Source organism: Castor canadensis, chromosome 3 (genome assembly GCF_047511655.1).
Source record: "Castor canadensis chromosome 3, mCasCan1.hap1v2, whole genome shotgun sequence".
Classification (NCBI taxonomy): domain Eukaryota; kingdom Metazoa; phylum Chordata; class Mammalia; order Rodentia; family Castoridae; genus Castor; species Castor canadensis.
Window position 1 is genome coordinate 152,858,422 of NC_133388.1, and position 22,149 is coordinate 152,880,570.

Genomic DNA, 22,149 nt, shown 5'->3' on the forward strand with positions numbered 1-22,149 from the left:
GGTATGAAATTTGTGGGAAAAAGAACAAAAGCAACTTTAAAAGCAACAAGAAATTATGTACCATATATACATCGTAGCAAATACTTTATATTTGAGAATCTTTACAGCTTACATTTCCATTCCATTATTACAAGAGATGAAAAACAAAAAAATTGCAAGTAGCATGCAAATTATAAATTCACAGTCTTCCCACTTCACTAACCAAATTCCTACTTTCTAGTGTTACTTTCCAATTTTTGCAGGAAATTGCCTGCAAAGCTGAAACTGATTAGAAAATTCTTTATAGTTTAAAATATTTTTCTCATTTTAGGAAAAGCCAAATAGCCAACCATCAAAATTAAAAATAAATTGAATTGCCACAGTCCATTACAGTTATTGTTATTAGATCCACTTCATTTGCAGGTGTCCAAAATATAAAAAGAATAATTCTTTATCTTCAAATCCATCTGTTCTTTAAATGCTACTTAAAACTTTGGTTGTTTTCCTGTAATATAGAAGAAAGTGAGTTCATCAATTAGGTTAATTGAATATAGTTTTTACAAATTAGTTCATTAAACCAAATACTGTAAACCAACTTAGTGTTTACAGCTATAAATGCATGTTACTCTAGAAACTATTAAACTAACTGGAATTGTCAAATAAAAAACAGTTCTGTGTCTCAATAAACCTATGAAATTCATTTTAAATATACCACACTGTATTCTAAACCTGTTGTTCTGTTTCTGTGAAACCTAGTTCTACAAATGTTATTAATGCATAAGGCAAAAGTAAACTTAATTCTAATGTGTTTGTTCAAAATAAAGTGTATATCAAACTTTTATTTAAAAAATAAAGTGTTGTTAAATATCAAAGTCTAAAAATGAAAACGTGATTATATTTTATATGGCACTGAAGTTTATATTTATTCTTACAGATTAAGATCTTTGTCCCTAAGATCTTTGAACATTTGAGAAAATTCAAAATATCATCAAATATACTTTTCCTTATTAAATATTCCTGAGTTATTTTGAAAACATTTTATTTCCTAATTAGTTAAAAAAAAGTACTAACTTGGGGTCTCTAAGTTGCAAGGGATATAAACTATGATCAATATAAAATTTTTAAAATTTCAGCTGAGAAAATAAATGATACAGGTTTCTAAGGTTTAGAATTCCAAAAATGGAAAATGGAGATAGTCCTGTATGTCTCACATTTGAGCTGTTCTCAGCAAAACAATACTATGTGTATCATCTCAATAAAATTCTAGTTTCCTCTATCTAAATAGTGTTTATGAAAACTCTAAAAAGAAAAAAGGCATATTTTAGTCAGTCAAATGTTAGTAAAGAACACAAAGGATAAAAATAATTTACTATGTTCATAATGATTAAAATAAATGTCTTGCTAAGCATTTTCATACAATATTTTATTTAATCCTAACCACCAGAGGTCTCATCTTACCTGCAGTTACAAAACTGTGGCTCCAGAAGTAAATGCTTGTCCAAGTTTGAACCACCAGTACATAACACCACAAATTATATTGTGATGTCAAAATCCATGTCATTTCTAATAAATATCCTAGAGGATGTACTGTATATTTATTTTGATGGATTTGATGGCTTGACACAGAAATACAAAGCACTAAGAATAGTAAAGACATTGAAGAAAGATAACTAGGATCACTTGTTTTAATGTATAAAAAGACTAATGGAACAGAATAAAGAGTCCACAAATGGACCACAGATATATTGTCACAAAGGTGTCATAGGGCTATCCTATAGTGAGTGGATATCCATACAGAAAAATAAAACTTGATCTCAACTTCATATATTACAGTAAAATAAATCAAATGTGGATTACAGAAGTTGATTCAAAAATAATATAGAACTTTTAGAATATGGAAAGGCATTTTGATAACCTTTCAATAGAAGAATATTTCATAAGCAAAATATAATTATTCCATTCTACTTCATGAGTAGCATAATTATTTCATAATAACTGGTTATGTTATACATTTAGATTTTTGTTTTTCTAGATTACTAATATTTTATAATACAAAAGGTTAAAAATCTACAGATATAATCAAATAAAAACATTAAAGACAAATACTTAGAATATAATTTGACAATAAATACATTTTAAAATTACTTACTGGTTTTTGAAGTACAATTGGATGATCAGGCAGAAAATCTGGTTTTTTTCTGCAGATGGAAACACTCGAGAGCTTCAACAGGAAATCTCTGCTGTATTTAATTCTTTCTGCAGATGTTAAACATTAAATGCAACACTACAAAACACAATGCTCTTGTAGACTACTTTCTGGCTAATTTCTTTCTGGATGTCCCTAAACTATCCATATTTTATAAAATTATGAGTAATGTCTATGCAAAAGAGAAAGAAGAAGAACTTTGAAAAAGTCTACCATTTCTAATTTTCCTTTTACATTGAAAAGCCAAGTAATTAAGAAAAAAGAAATTAAATTATTACACCTAAACCCAACTATGTCAGCAATCACATTAAAATGTTAATGATCTAAAAGAAAGGTCAGTAAATTTTTTTATTAGGAGTCAGGTATCAAGCATTTGAGAATTGGGCCATATGATCTGTATTACAACTATTTGATTCTATATTTTTGTATAAAAGCAGATACAGATAATATATAAAAGAAGGATGTACCTCTGCTTCAACAAAATTTTACTTATAAAAACAGGCATTTGGCCTACAAGTCAATTTTCTGACTCCTATAGTAGACACTGCACTAAAGGCTTCCAAATGAAAAAGTAGATTTAAAAAACAAAAAAGAAGCCCCTACTATATACTCTGTAAGAAACACATTTAGGTTGAAAGTAAGTGGATAGAAAGAGAAATGCCATGAAAAGACTAGGGATAAGAAGGCTGAAATGGCTCTCTTGTTATCAGACAAAGATGTGATTACCAATGTGTTCTACCTAATAACAGTTTTGAATTACATAAAGCAAAACTTAATAAAAATAAAGGGGAAAATGAACAATTTAAGAATAATATAAGGGAGTGTAAAAAAAAACCTTTATCAAACATATACAAAAAAATCAGTAAAGAGATAAATCTGAACAATACTATCAATCACATTGATTTGTAGTCTCTGGCAAAACATTAAATTAGAAATCCATAATAAGAAGAAACCTAGGAAGAAACAAATATTTTATAAACTAAATAACTCACTTCAAAAATAATCTATAAGGTAAAATGAGAAAGTTAATATTTCAAACTGAATGGCAATTCAAATACAACATACATGTCAAAACTTGTGGAGTATAGCTAAAGTCAAATATACATTCTTATTTATAAGAAATGTTTTAGTTTGATTTGTGTTATTATAACAGTACACTACATGGTGGGTAATGTAGAAAGAAAAGAATTTATTTGGCTCATGATTCTGGTGGCTGGAAAATCTGAACAGCATGGCACTTGGCAAGGAACCTGTGACTTCAAGATACCATTGCAAGTCACATCACATAGTGGGCATACATGTATTAGAGGGACTCAGGAGAGATGCCAGACTCACTTTAACAACTCATTCTACTGAACACTAATCTAGACCCACAGGAGTTAGCATTAGTCCATTTTGAAGACCTAATTAGCTCTCTTCAAAGGCCCACTACTTTGATATCATTGCAACACAGAATTAAATCTTAACATGAGTTTTGGCAAGGACAAACCACATTTGAATCATAGCAGTAAGAAAATAACAAATGATGAAAGAATCTACCTTAAGATGCTGAAAAAGAAGAGCAAATTAAATTCAAAGTAAAAGAAAGGCATTTAGAAAGAAATCACCAAAGTAGAAAACAAGTAGTATATAAAATTTTAAAAATCCAAAACTGATTCTTTGAAGAGAAACAAAATTTATTAATATCTACATAGATTAATCAAGAAAAGAGAACACAATTGACCAATATTGGGATTAATAATAGAATTATTGGCACAGATCCTATAGAATAAAGAGCTATATAAAATAGGAGCTATTATGAATAATATACCAACATTTGACAATATGGATGAAATGGTTATAGCACAATATAACGGAACCTAGTAAATGATACAAAATGAACAAACCTTAAAAATATTGTTATGTGAAAGTAGTCATATGCAAAAGATTATATATTTTATGATTTCAATTATATGAAAAGTCCAGAAATGGAAAATCAATACAGGCAGGTTATGGGTAGTATATGCTCTCTGGGGCTGAATGTGAGAATGGGGATTAACTGAAAATGTGTACAGAGCACCTGTTGTGGTGATGTCCATATTCTAAAGCTAAATTGTGGTGATAATCAAAGACAACAAAATACACAGTCAAAATAGTGACTTTGATGGTATATAAATTCTATCTCTTTAAAAGGAATAGAAATTTGGGACTAGAAAATTAGGAATTTGGTCAATGAGAAAAATAGGATGAAGAGACTGGACAGCTGATCCTGCTACAGCACTCTGTGGAAGTAGTTAATGAGAATTTTTCAGTGATGGGAATGACCAATGGCTCTTAAAAGAACTAAAGACTTAATAATTTCAAATTGGTCTGTTCCACCAGAAAAAAGAGACAGAATAAAGCTAATAGGAAAGGGGGAAAAAAGATAAGAAAATGAAAAATAAGAAAGGAAATATAAGAAAATTAAACATTAATTCTAGCAGACTAATAATCACTAAAATTGGAGTTTTAGAAAGAAAAGAAAAAATGGAAAGGAGAAAAAATATCAAAGAAATATATAAAAAAATCCACATTGGAAGATTCTAAAGTATTGATTGGCTTTTAATCTATAGATTTGTCATTTCTACTCATTTCATATAAATAGAAACTTAAAGTATGTCAAATTTTGTTTCTGGCTTCTTTTACTTAGCTCACAATGTTTGAGAGCTCATCCTCAATCTGTCAAATAGACAAAATGAAAGAATTCCTAATACCATTCTTTGACCAAAATAAGGAGGCAAAGAAAGAAGTAAATATACAACTCAGGAAACATATGTGAGTGATGCTTGGGAACTTTAAAAGTCTGCCTTTCCACAAAAGCAATCGGTAAGCTAGTAAAAGTTGCCAGAATCAACTTTCTCACACTGTGGAATCTTACTAAAAGCATAAAAAAACCGCAGGGATGCTTAGTGGGTGGGCGAGAAGAGGACAGTTCATTTGGAAAAAATTTTGTGGCACTAATTTATCTGGCACTAGCTCCCACTATGCAGCAAAGCATGACCTTGAAGACAAAAGCCTTCATTACTGACATAGGTTACCAGTACTGGAGGGGGCAATACAGACTTTATTTTTGAAGAATTAAGATTATTTTAATCTTTTGGTGGTCTCCAAAAACTTGCATATAAATGCCCATAGCAACTTCTTCCATAATAGCCAATAAGTGAAAACATTCCAAATATTCATCAACTTCCAAATAGATAAACAAAAAGTAGCATTCCACACAAAGGAATATTATTCAATCATAAAAATAGGAAAGAAGTAGTGATACGTAGTGTAACATTGATGAACACTGAAAATTTAGTGATAAGTTGAAGAAGCTAGACAGAAAAAGTCACATATTATATCCACCTTATATGATATGTCCATAATAGGTAAATCCATAAAGACAGAAATGGATTTGTGTCTGCCAGCACCTAGATAGAAGGGAGAGTGGGTATGAGGTTTCTTTTGTGGTCATAAAAATGTTCTATAATTAGATAGTAGTGATGGCTGCACATTGTAATGAACCAGAAGCTACTGAATTTCACATTTTAAAATGGCAGATTTTACTTCAGTTTTTTCAAAGAAACAAACAAAAAAGAGAAAGAAGCCAAAGAATTATAAAGAAATAGTCCAAGATCGGAGTAACGGTTATTCTAAGACAACAACTGCACAGCAATGCTGAACAACAGCGAGCCCACACTGGGACAGGATAGACCTAGGGAGGATTCTGAAAGGAAAGTCCCTTTCGGGGAAGAAATCAACAACAAACATACCTGAGCATAAACACTATAGGTAAGTGCTTCAGAATTATTGGAGCATTTGAGAAGAAAAGTTAACTTACACAGAAAAACAAAGCAAACATTAGCTCCAGAAAAAAAAAAAAAGAATTACATGAAAAAGGAGACATGCACCTCTTGGGTAGGCTGTTTACACAGCAATAATATTACAAGGAATGATTTAACACCAGGAACCTTGAAACAGCTATGCGGTTGGAAGGGGAGATGGGTGAAGAAGTGAAGGTACCTTTGGGTAAGGCTTAAGTTCTCATTTACTAAGTTAGGACATCAATATGTAACATCAAAAATTGAAAGGGCTAGGATGTAGTTCAGTGGTAGAAAGCCTGCTTAGCATGTGTAAAATCCCGGGTTTGATCCCCAGATGAGAGAGAGAGAGGAAGAGAGAGAGAAAGAGAAAAGCAATAATTTAAATATTTTATTGAGAAATACAGAAGCAAAGAACTGGGGATATAGCTCAGTGGCTTAGTGTTTGCCTCACATGGATGAGACCCTGAGTTCAAACCCCAGTACCACAAAAAAAAAAAAAAAAGAAAGAAAAGAAATATGGAAGTAAATATCACAATAAAAAGCTAACACTATTTGTACTTTTAAGCTGTATACACATTGGTTAAGAAAAATTTGGAAGTCAAATTAAACAAATATTTTTATTATTAAAAAAAATAGCTTGTTTAGGAGACTATTGGTTCTCTCCCAGGAGCAGTTTCTTTTCTTTTGCTTCAGAAATAAAATCAAAATTGTTTGCTCAGTAAAACACTACATTTCCTAGTCTGCTTTGCCTTTGGGTATGCCATTGCTGAGTTCTAGCACCATATATAACTTCTGGGCCTACTCTTATTTTTAAAATAAAACTTTTATTTGGGGGGATTAACTTCTGGCATGATAGCATGATATACTGATATGATCGTCAATGAAAACAGTGAAATTCATTTTTTAAAAAAACTAAACCATTTAAGCCTGTTGTAAATGGTCCTAAGGAAACATTTATTTTAAAAAAATGTATGAAAACTTTATAAGAAAGGCCAGAAAACACATGAAAAAATGCTCACCATCTCTAGCAATAAAGGAAATGCAAATTAAAACCACACTAAGATTCCACCTCACCCCTGTTAGAATAGCCATCATCAGCAACACCACCAACAACAGGTGTTGGCGAGGATGCGAGGAAAAAGGAACCCTCTTACACTGTTGGTGGGAATGTAGACTAGTACAACCACTCTGGAAAAAAATTTGGAGGCTACTTAAAAAGCTGGACATCGATCTACCATTTGATCCAGCAATACCACTCTTGGGGATATACCCAAAAGACTGTTACTCCAGAGGCACCTGCACATCCATGTTTATTGCGGCACTATTCACAATAGCCAAGTTATGGAAACAGCCAAGATGCCCCACCACTGATGAATGGATTAAGAAAATGTGGTATCTATACACAATGGAATTTTATGCAGCCATGAAGAAGAACAAAATGTTATCATTCGCTGGTAAATGGATGGAATTGGAGAACATCATTCTGAGTGAGGTTAGCCTGGCTCAAAAGACCAAAAATCATATGTTCTCCCTCATATGTGGACATTAGATCAAGGGCAAACACAACAAGGGGATTGGACTATGAGTACATGATAAAAGCGAGAGCACACAAGGGAGGGGTGAGGATAGGTAAGACACCTAAAAAACTAGCTAGCATTCGTTGCCCTTAATGCAGAGAAACTAAAGCAGGTACCTTAAAGCAACTGAGGCCAATAGGAGAAGGGGACCAGGAACTAGAGAAAAGGTTAGATCAAAAAGAATTAACCTAGAAGGTAACACCCACGCACAGGAAATCAATGTGAGTCAATGCCCTGTATAGCTATCCTTATCTCAACCAGCAAAACCCCTTGTTCCTTCCTATTAGTGCTTATACTCTCTCTACAACAAAATTAGAGATAAGGGCAAAATAGTTTCTGCTGGGTATTGAGGGGGGGAGCGGGAGGGGGTGGAGTGGGTGGTAAGGGAGGGGGTGGGGGCAGGGGGGAGAAATGACCCAAGCCTTGTATGCACATATGACTAATAAAAGAAAAATGAAAAAAAAAAAAAAAGAAAGGCAAGAATGTGAGGTATTTCATCATTTTATCCCACAGCTCCAAACTAAACAGATACAGTTAAGAACACAGGGCATCAGGTCCCTGAGCTCCCAGTAAGAGAGCAAGAGAACTTCCTTTCATCTTTTCTCCTTCCTGATGACTAGATAGGGGACATAAGAGCAGGAGCACAGAGAGCTATCCTGAGCAATGAGATGGAAGTCATGTATTGAGGATGGTGTAACAATAAAACAGACACTGGGACAACAGTAATTTCATAAGGCAGAGCCACTCAGGAAACAAGGTCAGAATTTTACATGATATATAAAACACAAAAATAAACTTCCATCTTGTTTAAACCATTGCTAACCTGGTAACCTCCTTTTGAGTAGTCAAACCAATACCATGAACAATATAGACAGTAATAAATCTACAAGATTACAATAAAATTTCTTATGCACATAGGTTTGTAGCTAAGCAACACAGCAACTTTATATGAATACTAAAATACTCTGATAAAATTAGGAAATTATGGTAAAATTTTACCTTTTTTAACTGGAGACTGATGTTGCTGTTGTTCATTAAGACCTTGAGAAAAGGCTTGCATTCCATTCATCTTACACTGCTCAACAAGAAGAAAAAACACTTTTCAACACAGGTTTAAAACCTTCTCATAACCCATAACCTGTTTTTATCACTGAAAGATATTTTCCTAATAATTAAATTAGCCCAGGAATATTTGGAGCCAAAGGATAAGCAATCTGTAAGTCTACTTATAGAAAATGAACAGAAACATCTCCAAAATATATTCACATGTAACAATTTTTCACTAGATCATTGTAGTAGCCCAGGCTGGCCTCAAACTCAAGATTCTCCTGCCTCAGTCCCTGAGTGCTGGAATTATAGGCATAAGCCACAAATTATAATTATTTTTGAAAAGGAGTATCAGACCAAAGACAAATTACATGGTCCTAAAATAATTCCCAAATCACTTTTTAATTGCCAAAAATGTTTTTATTCATAAAAATCTGCAAACACTAGAGTATTTACTTGTATAATTCTGTGTGAAATATATCCTGATGTCAGTGTACAAGTGTATGGACTGTTAGGTAAAACAGTTCTTGGAAACAGGGGAAATAAAAACTGATTGATCCAAGACACAAAGAGAATCAAATTCTGGCTGCACTTATTTTTCCTGAGGAGAGCAAAGCTTATCACAGAGTTTTCCAGTTCTACTTGAAAGTGTATCCTTATTGTGAGGTTGGCTAAACTGATGTGATAACATTTTTAAATCCATTTTTATTCCTTTTCTTCTGATTCCATGCTTGAGATATATTCTGACTACATCTTAGCTCCCCGTAAATCTCCCTACAAGCAGAAAATAACTAGTTATGCCAGCTAGAGCATCTCAGAGGACAAAAAAGCAAGATGTCTCATTATAAATAAACTGTTTTTGGATTTTATAAATCAGTTTTACAAACTTGGTCAATACAATCTACCCTAAGATTACCTCTGCTTATACTGACAAAAACCATTTTGAAACAGGTAGGTAGATTTCTTTGGAAACATCTAACCTGGAAAATGAACAGCTCTGCTCCATCAGACACTCTACTGGCAAGTTGTGAGGAATTCCTAAATTTCTGCAATGCTACCAAGTAACACTGCCAAAAGGCAGAAGGACTATTATATAATGCTATAACACAATAAAAACTAAGGAGATAATTCTCTACTACCAAGACACCAAAATAAGTCATCAGAAAAAAATCAAGTATTGGCAGTTTTTTTAAGCAGAGGTTAAAAGAAAAAAAAAGAAATATTTTAGTGCTCCAGAGCCCTTCCTGACTGTTAAGAGTGAATTAATTATAATATGGCATTCTGAGAATGAAAAATTTTTTCTTACATCGGAAAATTTTACCAGATGAACATTGGTTAACTTTGTAAAGCTATTTAAATGTAAAACTTAAAATCAAACTCAAAGGCAAAAATTATACTGTCATGTCTATGCATATTAAAAATTTGAAATACCGATTAATTCAAATTTTTCATAGCATGCAAAAAAGGAGTACTTACTAAGTTTTACAAAGTGAAAATCTACACGCTATCTTATTTAATTATCTTAATCACGTAAGGATAAGGCAAGCATGATCACTGGATTACAGGCAAGGAAAGAAAAGTCCAGATGGGTTTGATTACCAACCCAAAATAACAGGTAAGAGACAGCTGAGCTCATGTTTTGAAACTCAGGGCTGCCATGTGTACTGATAAGGTGGTGCATCTACAGGAGTATGAAAAATACTGAAAATATCTGAAAAGATGTCCCACTTCTCAAGCAACAGAAAATCAAAAATTTAAACAAACAAAAAGATATGATTTCTCACTTATTGGGTAAGAAAAAAATGTTAAAGTTCTGACAATGTCAAGTTAAGGATATGGAAGAATTAGAGCCTCCATCCACTGCAAATGGATTGAGTGTAAATGGCATTATCTAATAAGGCTGAAGGTACAAACACTGTAACATAGTAATTCTACTCTGTTTTATGTCACAGGGAGTTTATCAAACTTGAGTAAAATGAAACATGTAGAAGGGTAGTCATTGTAGCATTTATCATAAAACAGAAACAAGTGTCCATCAATAAAGAATGGAACAAAAGTGGGATATGTCCACATATATTAAAGTGTTTTCTGTATCAGCAAATAGATAGAGACTGCTCTATTAATTGTAAAGCTACCAGTGTTCCATCTATGAATATGCTAATGTTTCTACATGCACAGTTTATTTCTGGAAGTATCTGGGTAAGAATGATTACTTGTGTTAAGAGGAAATGTGACTAGGGAATAGAGACTGGAGGAAAACTTCACTAAATGTCACTTCATATATTTTGAATTTCACATTGTGACTACTTAGTGAAAAGTTAAATTTTTCATACAAACCTTAATATGAGAAAAAGATGGCAAAACAAGATAGAAATATATTATTTATATAAAACTGTAGTTAATTCTATTTATTTTAGCAAAAGTCCAAGTATACTCATGGAAACAGTAACAAAGCGGGGCTAACTGTCTCCAGGAAGGGTAGAAAGGAAATGGAATTACAGAGAGATACACAAGGAGTTTTTAACTATGTTTGCTTTTTCTTTAAATTTTTAAAGCAAATATAGAAAATGTTTACAATTGAAAATGTTAGGTGACAGGTATACTAGTAATATATTATCTTTAATGTATGTCTAAGAAATATCATTAATATTTAGCAAATAAATAAAACACTTAGTCTAGTATCTGACATACAGTAGCCATCTGCCAGATGTTATTCTCCATCTACAATGCTTCAGTGCCTCACATATGGTGGTATGCATCATACCACTGAACTATATATACCCTGCGGTCATTTTATTACAACTTCTAAGACTTACTCTGCTAACTCCACTTTGTAAGCACTGAGTGTTGCATGGATATTCATTTTGAAAGTTGAAAGGGAACACTGGTCCTGTTAGGAGAGGAAAAAACTATTTTAAATATCCATGAGTTTGATAAATGATATAATATCACCTAAAAACTGACATGTCGGCATTGTGAAATATTTGCTGATAATTCATTTATTCAACAAATATTTACTCATCCTTCTGAATTTTAGCCTCTTTGTTAGGGGATGAGTATACAAGCATAAAGAGTTCAGAGATAAAAGTTCAGAGTCTACCTTAGAAGACAAGCTCATGACTAATGATTATAATACAGTGTGATATGCAGAAAGCTATATGAGAGATTTACAGAAGTTACTAGGGGAGAACAGACTTGATTTTGGGGTGTCATGAAGGCTTCATAAAAGGAAGTAATTTAGTCTGAGTCTTAAGAATAAGAAGATTCCTGAGTTGTTCAGGGAGTAAAGAAGTGTGTTGAGAAAGGCAAAAATTAATTTTTTTTCATTTATTAAACTTTTCTATCTAGTAAATCCCTTCTATACTGTCTATATATTCAGAGGATTATAGTTATATGAGAGACCAGGGATGCCTACCCTCTGTCTGTCCTCTCCCATTCACCTACATAACAGCTTTGGAGGGAAGTGATCAATAAAAACGTGAATCTGCAGAAATAAAGGAGGGGTGCTGGCAAAAGGATGGTAACAAAATGAGCTGCTGCTCATTATGGCTCCCTTTATGACCAACTCTGAGATCTGATCCTACACAACTACTTCCAGTGCACCAGAAGGATATGAGACCGGCATTGCTAAGTTATGGTGCAGGAAGAGCCATCAATTTCAGTGGTCTGTCCTAAGTCATGGCTATCTTGAGAGCAAAGATGACCAAAGTGAAGACAATCTTCCTTATAGGAACCGAGGATGGGAGAAAGAACAGAAAACTAATTAGTACCATTTCTACCTTTTCTGCTTCACTTTTGTACAAATAAAAAGGCTACCTTTTCCTTTTCCTAAATAGTTAATTCAGTTGAATAAATGGACAAAAGAGACTTGAAACAACTTATACATGTATCATGACAACAGAAGCCAATGTGACAACAAATAATAAATAGAATAAAAAAGTTAATATTCCAAGTAGGGAGTTAAGTCTCAAGTATTTCAAGAATCTGTCCAAAAGAATAGTTTGTAGCCAAAAAAAACAGTTAATTTTAGATTTTTATTTTTGTTTAGATTTTCTGAAATTAGATAATGTTCCAAAGCTCAAGCACAGGCCTGACCTCTATTAGAGTATAATATAACCACTATAGGATTTGTTGTTTTGTGGAAAGATTGTTGTTTTTGCTTTTGTTTTACATGTAGTTATGTTTTTTAAAAGGCTAATTCTCTAGCATTACTGCTCTGCAATAATTATAGGTACAGGACACAATTAATGTCAGAAGTATCTCAGAGCAAAATCCAGTCAACTATAAAAATAAAACATGAAAAAAGTACACAGTTACTTTCAGTCAAGAATTATTCTTCCAACTCTTGTTGGTCTGGTGGACTTTAGACTGGCATACTATTAATAATCTTTTTCTTTAGGTAATGCTTGTAAACACTTCAAACAGCAGAGATTGTTAATTTTTGTTATTTCTTTAAAATTTACCTCAAACAATTACTTTAAAAGCCATTTAGCCTAAATAAAATTACCCATAACAAATAAAGAACTGTACACTATATTACTCACCTGGGGGAGATGTCAGATGACGAACAGGTCTTGCTGGTTGAAGCGGTTTACCAATCAATTTTTTGGTTTCCATTGTCATACAGACCTTGAGGTTCCATACTTTAATAGGGAAAAGTATATTTTTAACTTTTGAACAAAACAGTAAAGATTTTTTACCTATATGTAAATAACCACAACACTCATTTAAAGATACATATTTTATAGGTTAAGGTGAAAAATACAGATGTAAAAAAGCATTAAGTACTAAAAAGCACTTAAAATAATATGCAATAACTTCAGAGCTCTTTATAACATGAACATTCCTTCTTTAAAATATTTTCCTCCTTTGAGCTGGCCTCTGTGGTACATGCCTATAATCCCAGTACATGGGAAGCTGAGGCAGGAAGATCAAGAGTTCAAGGCCAGTCTGCACTATATAGCCTGGGCTATATATTTTTATTTGTCTCAAATAAGTATATATTTTCCTCCTTTAACTTCTGTGACTCTATTTTTGGGCTTATTTTCTATTTTCATTTGTCTCAAATTAATACATATTTTCCTCCTTTAACGTCTATGACTGGATTCTTTGGCTTATTTTCTATTTTTTGATTGCCTCTTCTAACTTCCTTACCTGATTTCTGTTCTCCCAATTAAATGTAGGAACTCCACTAAATTTATCTTTAGTCTTCTTAGCTAATCTCATCTATTCTCATGATTGCACTACCTATCTACATGATAAATATGATCGGTATACTTTTAGCATTCCATATTTCTGATTGTCTCATGGTATTTCAATCTATACATTATCATAGACACTTCAATTAAATGTATTCAAAATCAAATTAATTGCATTAATGCCAAAAATGTCCCTCCTCCTGGATTCCTTAATGTCATCATCACCTCCCTTCAATAACCCTACCACCCTCAGTTAAATACACCTGCAATTGTATGGTTTAAATACAACCACCATCCCATAATTTAGTCCCTACCTCCTGTCTATTCTATTTCCAAAAGATATCTCATATATATTTTCTTCATTCCCATTATTATTCTGTTTATTCCACAGTGGTTCTAATTCATGTATTTGATCACCTTTTAAATAGACATAAACCCCACCTCTCTATAATCTTGGAGCATCATGACATTTAGAGAACATTGTACTATATACCATAATAGTTTCATTTATCTTCCATGCTAGACAAAGTGATGAACAATATTCACTGTGATTCCTGCAAATAACACAGGTCCTGTACTAAACCCAAAATAGAAATAAAACAAACATTCTCTTAAAGAATACCTGGGTATTGAACCCAGGGCCTTATTCTTGCTAGGTAAGTGCTCTACCACTTGAAATAGGATCTTGCTTATTTTGTCTGGTCTGGCTTCTACCTCCTGAGTAGCTAGTATTACAGGCAGGTACCACTCTGCCTGGCTCCTTTACACATTATTTCTGCTTGAAAAATACCAGCTTCCCAATATCTCCTGGATTATTAATATCCATATATTAGCATGCATAGTTACCTACTTACATATGTTATTCAGAACAACTCTGTAAATATGACACTATTAATTAAAGCTCATTTCATGCCAGTAAGGCAGGTATGGTGGCATACATCTGTAATCTCAGCACTTGGGGACACTGAGGCAAGAGAATCGTGAAATCCTGTCTCAAAAAATAATAAGTTTCATGTCAGCCTGCCTGGGTTTTTTATCATAGGACCTCCACCTAGTTATGTAACTGTGAAAAACAAGAGTCTCTACCACCTAGGCTTGATGTGAAGACTAACTAGTATAATCTACATAAAGTACTTAGCACAACGCCTTGTACATAATAAGAGTTCAGTAAATGTTAATAATATTATTCTCATTTTATAGATAGGGTTTACCCAAAGGCAAGAGTCTAGGAAGTGAGAGATATGCTTACACTCATGCTGGTGGACACACACTCTACAACCTCTCTTTCATTCTCCACTCAGTCCAAACCTCCCAAGTTCTGGTTAAGTAACCTTTTCATATACTCATGAAACAACATTGTACCTCTTCCACCATAAATGTAATTATCTACTACCTATTAAACAGCCATTATGGCTCTACCATTCAAGTATGTCTCTAGTATGTAGCAGTATCTAGTACACACTAACTAACTGTCCAATAAATTACTGAATTAATGCTATTTTGCTTCACCACGTATCTGGACATTCTGGTGCTATCTAGAGTTCCCTCGCCCTTCCTATTCTTCTTCTGAATTAAAGCTCTTGCTATTTCCTTAGAAAATATTTTCAAGTCTCAACAGGTAACATTAAAATAAAATCGTTCATATAAGGTTCTCTAATTCCCTATAACTAGTCAATAGTAAAATAATTCCTCTTTCCTTACTTTCTTCCTCCAATGCCCCCCCTATATTTTTGTCTATTGATTTTTCTAAAATATGTAATGGTAAATATATTAGTGCCAATTTGAATAGACTATGAATTAGCTGAGGCCACAAAAACTATACCTTATTTATTTTTGTATACTAGTACTCATAATATAATTGTTTTTAATAAACTATATAAATTTAAGTATCTCTCTATTGTAACAAAGTTTTCTGATCTTCATGGGAAACAAACTTCTAAATTCTGATATCTACCAAGGAAATCAAAAGTAAACCCACTTGGCTTTATACTTGTTCATCCAAAAATAATGTAAACATATGATCTAAAGCAAATCATAAACCCAACTTACTGTTTCTTCAAGAATAAGGGTTAGTAACTACCTTTTTGTTCCAAGAAATGTTTTATCCTAAAAATGCCTTCGTGTACATATAAGCATATATATGTATATATATAATTCAAATGTCAAAATCATGAATTTATATACAATCCCTCAAAGTTATCAATAATAATTAAGCACAAATAGTTATTTTTTTCCTGAACTGGGGAAAAGCCAGTCAGCATTCCAGATTAGTACCCATCTACTTTGTCTCTGTGTTAACTAGCAGTATTATAACATAGTTATTAACAACCTTCTAAACAAACCAATGTTGTCTGTCTGTACTTGCTGGCAATACAACTTCTTGATACAACAATAAAGAAAAATGCTATAAGCCTAAATAGAAAAAAAGAAAAAAACTTCTAAAATATGGAATACTTTCTAATGTAAGGAAATATTTAAAATAAAGACCAAACAAGCACTCTAATACTAATAACAAATGAACTCTAATAATGTATGCTACTTCATTTTATGTTTATTTTAAGCATTCTAATGAGGACCCTGACACTAGTATGCTGTAACTTTCCACCCTGCTTCTCATATGAAACTAGTGAATCAGAATACAAAAGAATGGAAGACTTTGGCACACAGTTCCTTGTTTTTCATTGCTCAGCTGAAACTGAGTTGCAGGTTGTAGAGTTTTTTCTAGCTGCTGAGCAAGGTAAATCCATGGTATTCAAACTAGGGATTTTCAAGAGCTGGGGAGTTACAGAACTCTATTATATGAATTTGCAAAACAAGTAAACAAAAATTTAAAGCTCTTTTAGTGCCACCTACCTTTCAGTTGGTAGTAGAAAAAAACAAGCAAGACTCCCCACATATAAATCCACATTAGTCAAAAAAATCAGAAAACATGGTGCATACACTACTCTGTTCTACTTTGCAGACTGTGGTCATTTTGTAAAGGTTAAATATTTACAGGGCATATTTTTATTATAAAACTGATCTATGAAACAAGACTCTGCAAACTCCCAATTTTCAGTTTAATTAAAAATAATAAACAATCAAACTACAAAGTCAGTGAATAAAATAACTTCAGTCTGTAATGCCAGCTGCATCTACAGATCCCAAAAAATTTCCTATGGTGCCAGTGGTATACCTAGAGTAGGCATTTATATCATCATCTGTTACAAACGACAATAGTTGCAAAACAGAATCCCACCTGTAACACTTGAGTAGATAATTGCTCTATCATAAAGTTGACTTCTAAAATGTAAATATATAATTTTGCAGCATAAATGTGTCTTCAAGGACATTTTCATCCATCGTTTCAAAAATACTCATTCTGAGAAATGGTTGCTGGATAAAAATTTTTTTTTTCAAGTTCACACATACATAACAAACCATCTTAAAAGGCCAAGTTACTTATGAACACAATATTGGTCAGGAACTTACTCAAGGCGTTTAAGTTGTAAATTGCTATTTTATAACCCAGCAATACCAGCTACATAGTATGCTCCTTCTCTGTTTTAAAAAATTGGTCCTATCAGTTCTCAAATTACAAATTAACCCAGAATTTTCTAAAATGTAGTGCAATGGAACAACAAGCACATATACTGACCAATTTAGATGCGATTTTATTACTCAGCATATATTGTTAATTAAAACACCATTTTTAGATCCAACTGAATGCTAAATACTTACATATATTACCTCATTTAACTCTGAGCCATACATTAATCGTTAAAGAAAATTATTATTAGTCCACTTCACAGATGAGAAACATGAGGTTAAAAACAAGGGACATACCCAAATCCACACAGCTAATAAGTGCCTAGAAGGATTTGACTACAAAGTTCATGCCCTGTCTCTAAAATTGCCTGTTTGGTAAGACATCTGACTATCCACTACTCCATGTAAGCATTTTATGTGTAGGTTTAAAAATTAAACTATTTATTTATACTATTTATTTATGTATAAAAGTCCTGCTGAATAAGTTTTTAATAGGCAGATACTTTCCATTTCTACAATTTATAATTTTCTTAGAATATTAAATAAGTTGTGGCATTATTATTTCTTCTTCACTCTAAAGACATGGTGTACCACTATGGTAATCATAAGAAATAAGAATATGAACTGTTTATGGGAGGCTGACTTCTATACTTAAAATCTGCAATTGAATTCTAGATTTCTTAGGGTGAGGGATGTAGTTCAGTGATAGAGCACTTCCTTAGTATGTACCAGATCCTGGGTTCCATCCTCAGCACTCCAAAAAATAAATATAATTAGATAAATTCTAGACCGCTTTGAAAAGTACTGATGGTTCTTTAAATTATCACACTGCTATAACTGGAGGAGATTTAATCTCAGTTTCCAACTTCAAAACATAACTTTTACAAAGTTAGTATCCCTTCAATCCAAATGATAGTCGAAAATGATCAAATGACAGATAAAAAGTGACAAATGATAATATAGAACAAGAGATAAGTCATTTCACATTCCACAAATCTGGTTGCACTATTTGCGACAAATTAAAACAAAAAATTATCAAAAAGGTACACCTTCCATCTTATTTTTCACACCTTGTCTTTATAACCTAAATAAATAACTTTTTAAAAGCTTTCTGGGAAGCATCTTTCAATGCGAGCACATTATAACGTTGAGCTGGGGATAAAACCGTCCAGGAGGCAACAGGTGGGTGTTTGTGGCTACCCGCCCATCACCGTCCTTTTCCGCAGTTTTTGCCTCGGGATGCTGGGGAAGGGGGACACACACAGTCTTGAGCCCAGACCCCCGCCTGGCATCGGCGGCGGGGACCCGGGCCGGGACCAAGGGCGCTGCGGGCCGGCCCCGTCCCTCCCGCGGTCCAACTCCGCAGCGCCTGGGCCTCGGGGGTTTGTCCACCCTCCCCACCCTCCTCCGTCACCCCGACGTTCCCGGTCCCGGTGGCTCCCCACACCCGCGGGGAGCCGCTCGGTCCCCCGCCGCCCGCCCTCCTGCCCCACCTACCGCCTCAAGATCCAGGAGGGGTTCGGGCAGCGTCGCGGCGCTCAGCGTAGACGCGGCGGCCCAGCGCCCCGCTGCCCGTCGGGGAACGGCTCCGGCCGCGCGTCGGCTCGCGGTCCCGGGTGGCCGCGGCGGCGGGGGCGGGGCGGAGCGGGCGGGCGGCGGCTGCGAGGGGCGCGGGGCGCGGGCGCCGGGCCTTGAGGGCGGGCGCGGCCCCGTGGGGCCAGAACCGTTAAACCGGCGGCGCGCGCTGGGGCTGCGGGGGGAAGCGGGGCGGGAGCCGCGCGCGGCCTCTCGGGGTGCTGACCGGCTCGCCCTGGACGGGGCGCGGCCACATCCACAGCCTGCGGGGACCCCAGACCGCGGCGGGCGCCGGGCAGCGTCTGTGAGCCAGGCCGCCGCGCGCTGACGACGGAGGCCATCCCGTCAGAGGGGCCGCGGGCCCCGCCGTCCCCTTGTGAGCTTAGCGGGCGCCAGCATTCCAGCTGGCGGCGAGGGTGCGGGGAGACGTGGTTTACATCCCGATTGCGGCCCTGGGAGACCAAAAGTAGTTGAAGCGACTCCATCCCAATCCAAATCCTTTTATTCTTCCATCTTCCTTCCCTGGGTCACTATTTTTTAAGGTCCCCTCTGAGGACGCCAGTCTGCCTGTGCTGGGGACCTGGGGACAGCGTGTGGGTGACAAGGACGCTTCCTGCTGTGGTGGGGCGTACAATGCACCTGGCCTCTGGGTCTGGATGGAGGAACATTTAGGTTGGGAGCACAGTAGAGGGATGGCCTCAGCTGACCCTATGCCTGGGTGAGAGTTTTCCTGGCAGGTGGTGGTGCTTTCTTTTGCATTTAGCTATGAGAAAAGGAAAGGCAAGGAGGAAGTACAAAGAGAAATGAAAACATACCCAAGGAGGAGTAATGGAGTTGGGGAAACAGTAGTGAGGAAAATGAAACAGGAGAGGTGAACCTGAATACACTTTGAGCCCTGATTTATGGTTTTGTCTTACAAGTTTTGACAGGATCAAAAGTAAACACTGGAAAGATCATTCTGACAGAAGTGTAGAGCAGTAGATGTTTGAGGGAGAGGAAGATACAGCAAAATTAAACAGGCCACTTGGAGGCTTCCGTGGAGGCCTTTATATAATCACTCCAGAAGGAAATAAGATGTCTAAGTAGGGAAGATGTGGATGAGGGGAAATCAGTGGAGTTTAGTGGCAGCCTGCATAGGAGGGGCAAATGAGAAGAGAATACAAGCAATTCTTGGGTTTCTGATTTGAGCAAACAGAGAAATTAGTGACAGTGATGACAAAAAATAGGAAATGCACGTGGCAGAACAGGTTAGGGAAAGGAAGTGGAGAGTTCAAATTGGGATTTCCACATAGGAGATTATAATGGGATGTTTAAGTTGGGATACCCAAAAAGCTATTTTAAAAGCACACACACAAAATATATGCTACACATGTATGTAGATGTTTGAGGGAATGAAAGATACAGCAAACACAAGAGTAATGACTCTGGCAATTTTATTAAGGTATATTCTTAGAATTGTTCTATTTCATTGTCTTTGGTAACCTCTTACTGTGCCTGATTCACAAATTAAACTTTATCATATGTATGTGCGTATAGGAAAAAACAAAGCGTGCGTAGGAGTTAATGCTACCTGCAGTTTCAGGCATCCACTGGAGGCATGGGAATGTTTACCCCAAGGATAAGGAGGTGCTATGTATAGCAACGTATTATTTGTGTGAAGGTGCTGAGCACACTGTCATCCAAATATTCTGTGAAATTATATCCATGTTAGTAGTTACGAACAGGTTAGCAATGTGTTAAAAGCTATAATAACAGCCAGGCGCTAGTGGCTCATGCCTGTAATTCTAGCTACTTGGGAAACTGAAATCAGGAAGATCGGGGTTCACAGCTAGCCTAGGCAAATAGTTCCTAAGACCCCATCTCCAAAATAGAGCAAAATGGAATGGAGGTGTGGCTCAAGTGTTAAAGAGTGCCTGCTTAGCAAGCATAAGACCCTGAGTTCAAACCCCAGTACTGCCCAAAAAAAAAAAAAAATTTAAGTTGCATTCAGCTCAGCAAAACTTTTTTGAAGGTCTATGCTTATGTGTTTCAGGATACAAACTGAAATAAGACTATTTTGGATGTTTCAAAATTTGCAAGGAGAGAGTAATAGCCTAATCCTAATAACAGTGACTATAAATTAACAAGTAAAATAGAAGGTAATACAAGTCATGAAAGTGTTTACATGGAGTCAAAATATTATAATCAAAGACACAATTTTGTTGAAGGGTCAGAGGAATAGAAGGATCATTGAAAGGTTCATATGGCAGGTAATGGCTGTGCAGAATTTTCAAGGATAAAATGTTTACCCACCTAAAAAAGGGTGTTCATTGTAGGTGGAAGAACAAGCCCCAAAGCATACAAGAATAAAACAACAGTAAATACAAATAACACCACTAATTTAATCCTGCAGAAACACAAAATACAAGAGACTTCTTGGATGTAGCTCAGCAAGAAGCTAAGAAACAATGCGGGGTCTTTTATCTTCTTTATAAAGGTATGGACAGACATTAAAGAATTTTAGGTTGGGTGTGATTATATATGTCCATTTGTAAAGGAATTATTTATGTGACAGTGTAGCAAATAGATTTGGAAGAGGGTAGTAAGCAACCAAGACAAGAAGAGGGGTAGAGGTTTTTCTTAACAGTAATTCAGGAAGTATGTATGAGAGCCATAATAAGGTAGGTAGTGTCCATGAAGAAAGAAAACTGAACATAACTTAGAATAAGGAGAACTGATAGTGTATAGGGTGTGAGAATGAGAAATGAAAATGGTAATGACACCTATTGATTGGGCATTCATATATAGGGATCAAAAAATATTGTGGTTTCTCTGAGGAGGCACAAGGGAATGGTATAGGGGGAAGGGGTCTGCTGTGGAAGGCAGTAGACTTTGAAGTTTTAGCAAAACCAAAGAACTCTGAGATAGGCCACAGTATTACAGAGCCCATTCACACTGCCATTTAAATCAGTGACATGAGAATGAACGGGATACTATTGATCTGAGAGTAGGGGGCAGGCACAGAGGTAGCTATGAAGGAAGGAGTAAGGCAGGTGTGAGAGAAGAGACCAGTGAAAACATATCATTAAATAAGCTAAGGAATTCACACATTTACTAAACTCTTGCCAAGAGCTTGATAATTAATAAAAATTTAATGAATTTTCTCTGAGATGACATAAATGTTAAATATCTTAAGCCAAAGATATATCTGATGTGGAAGTATCAAACACGGAAGG

General features: G+C 35.3%; 1 protein-coding gene across 1 annotated transcript; it reads right to left on the bottom strand.

Moving 5' to 3' along the window:
- Positions 1-67: 67 nt before the first annotated feature.
- On the bottom strand, positions 68-18,976 carry C3H8orf88 (chromosome 3 C8orf88 homolog). Its single transcript, XM_020169917.2, has 6 exons — positions 18,857-18,976; positions 13,178-13,276; positions 11,450-11,523; positions 8,586-8,661; positions 2,129-2,235; positions 68-484 (listed from the first exon to the last, which is right to left on the bottom strand). The coding sequence occupies exons 2-6, from the start codon at positions 13,254-13,256 to the stop codon at positions 461-463; spliced, it is 360 nt and encodes a 119-aa protein (XP_020025506.1). The 5' UTR covers positions 13,257-13,276; positions 18,857-18,976; the 3' UTR covers positions 68-460.
- Positions 18,977-22,149: the final 3,173 nt, after the last annotated feature.

Coding starts and splice junctions, on each gene's coding strand:
- C3H8orf88 (XM_020169917.2), bottom strand. CDS start 13,256: ATGACAATGGAAACCAAAAAATTGATTGGTAAACCGCTTCAACCAGCA. Junction 2,236..8,585: donor TCAGTCTCCAGTTAAAAAAG/GTAAAATTTTAC, acceptor TAACATCTGCAG/AAAGAATTAAATACAGCAGA. Junction 485..2,128: donor CAATTGTACTTCAAAAACCA/GTAAGTAATTTT, acceptor TCTATATTACAG/GAAAACAACCAAAGTTTTAA.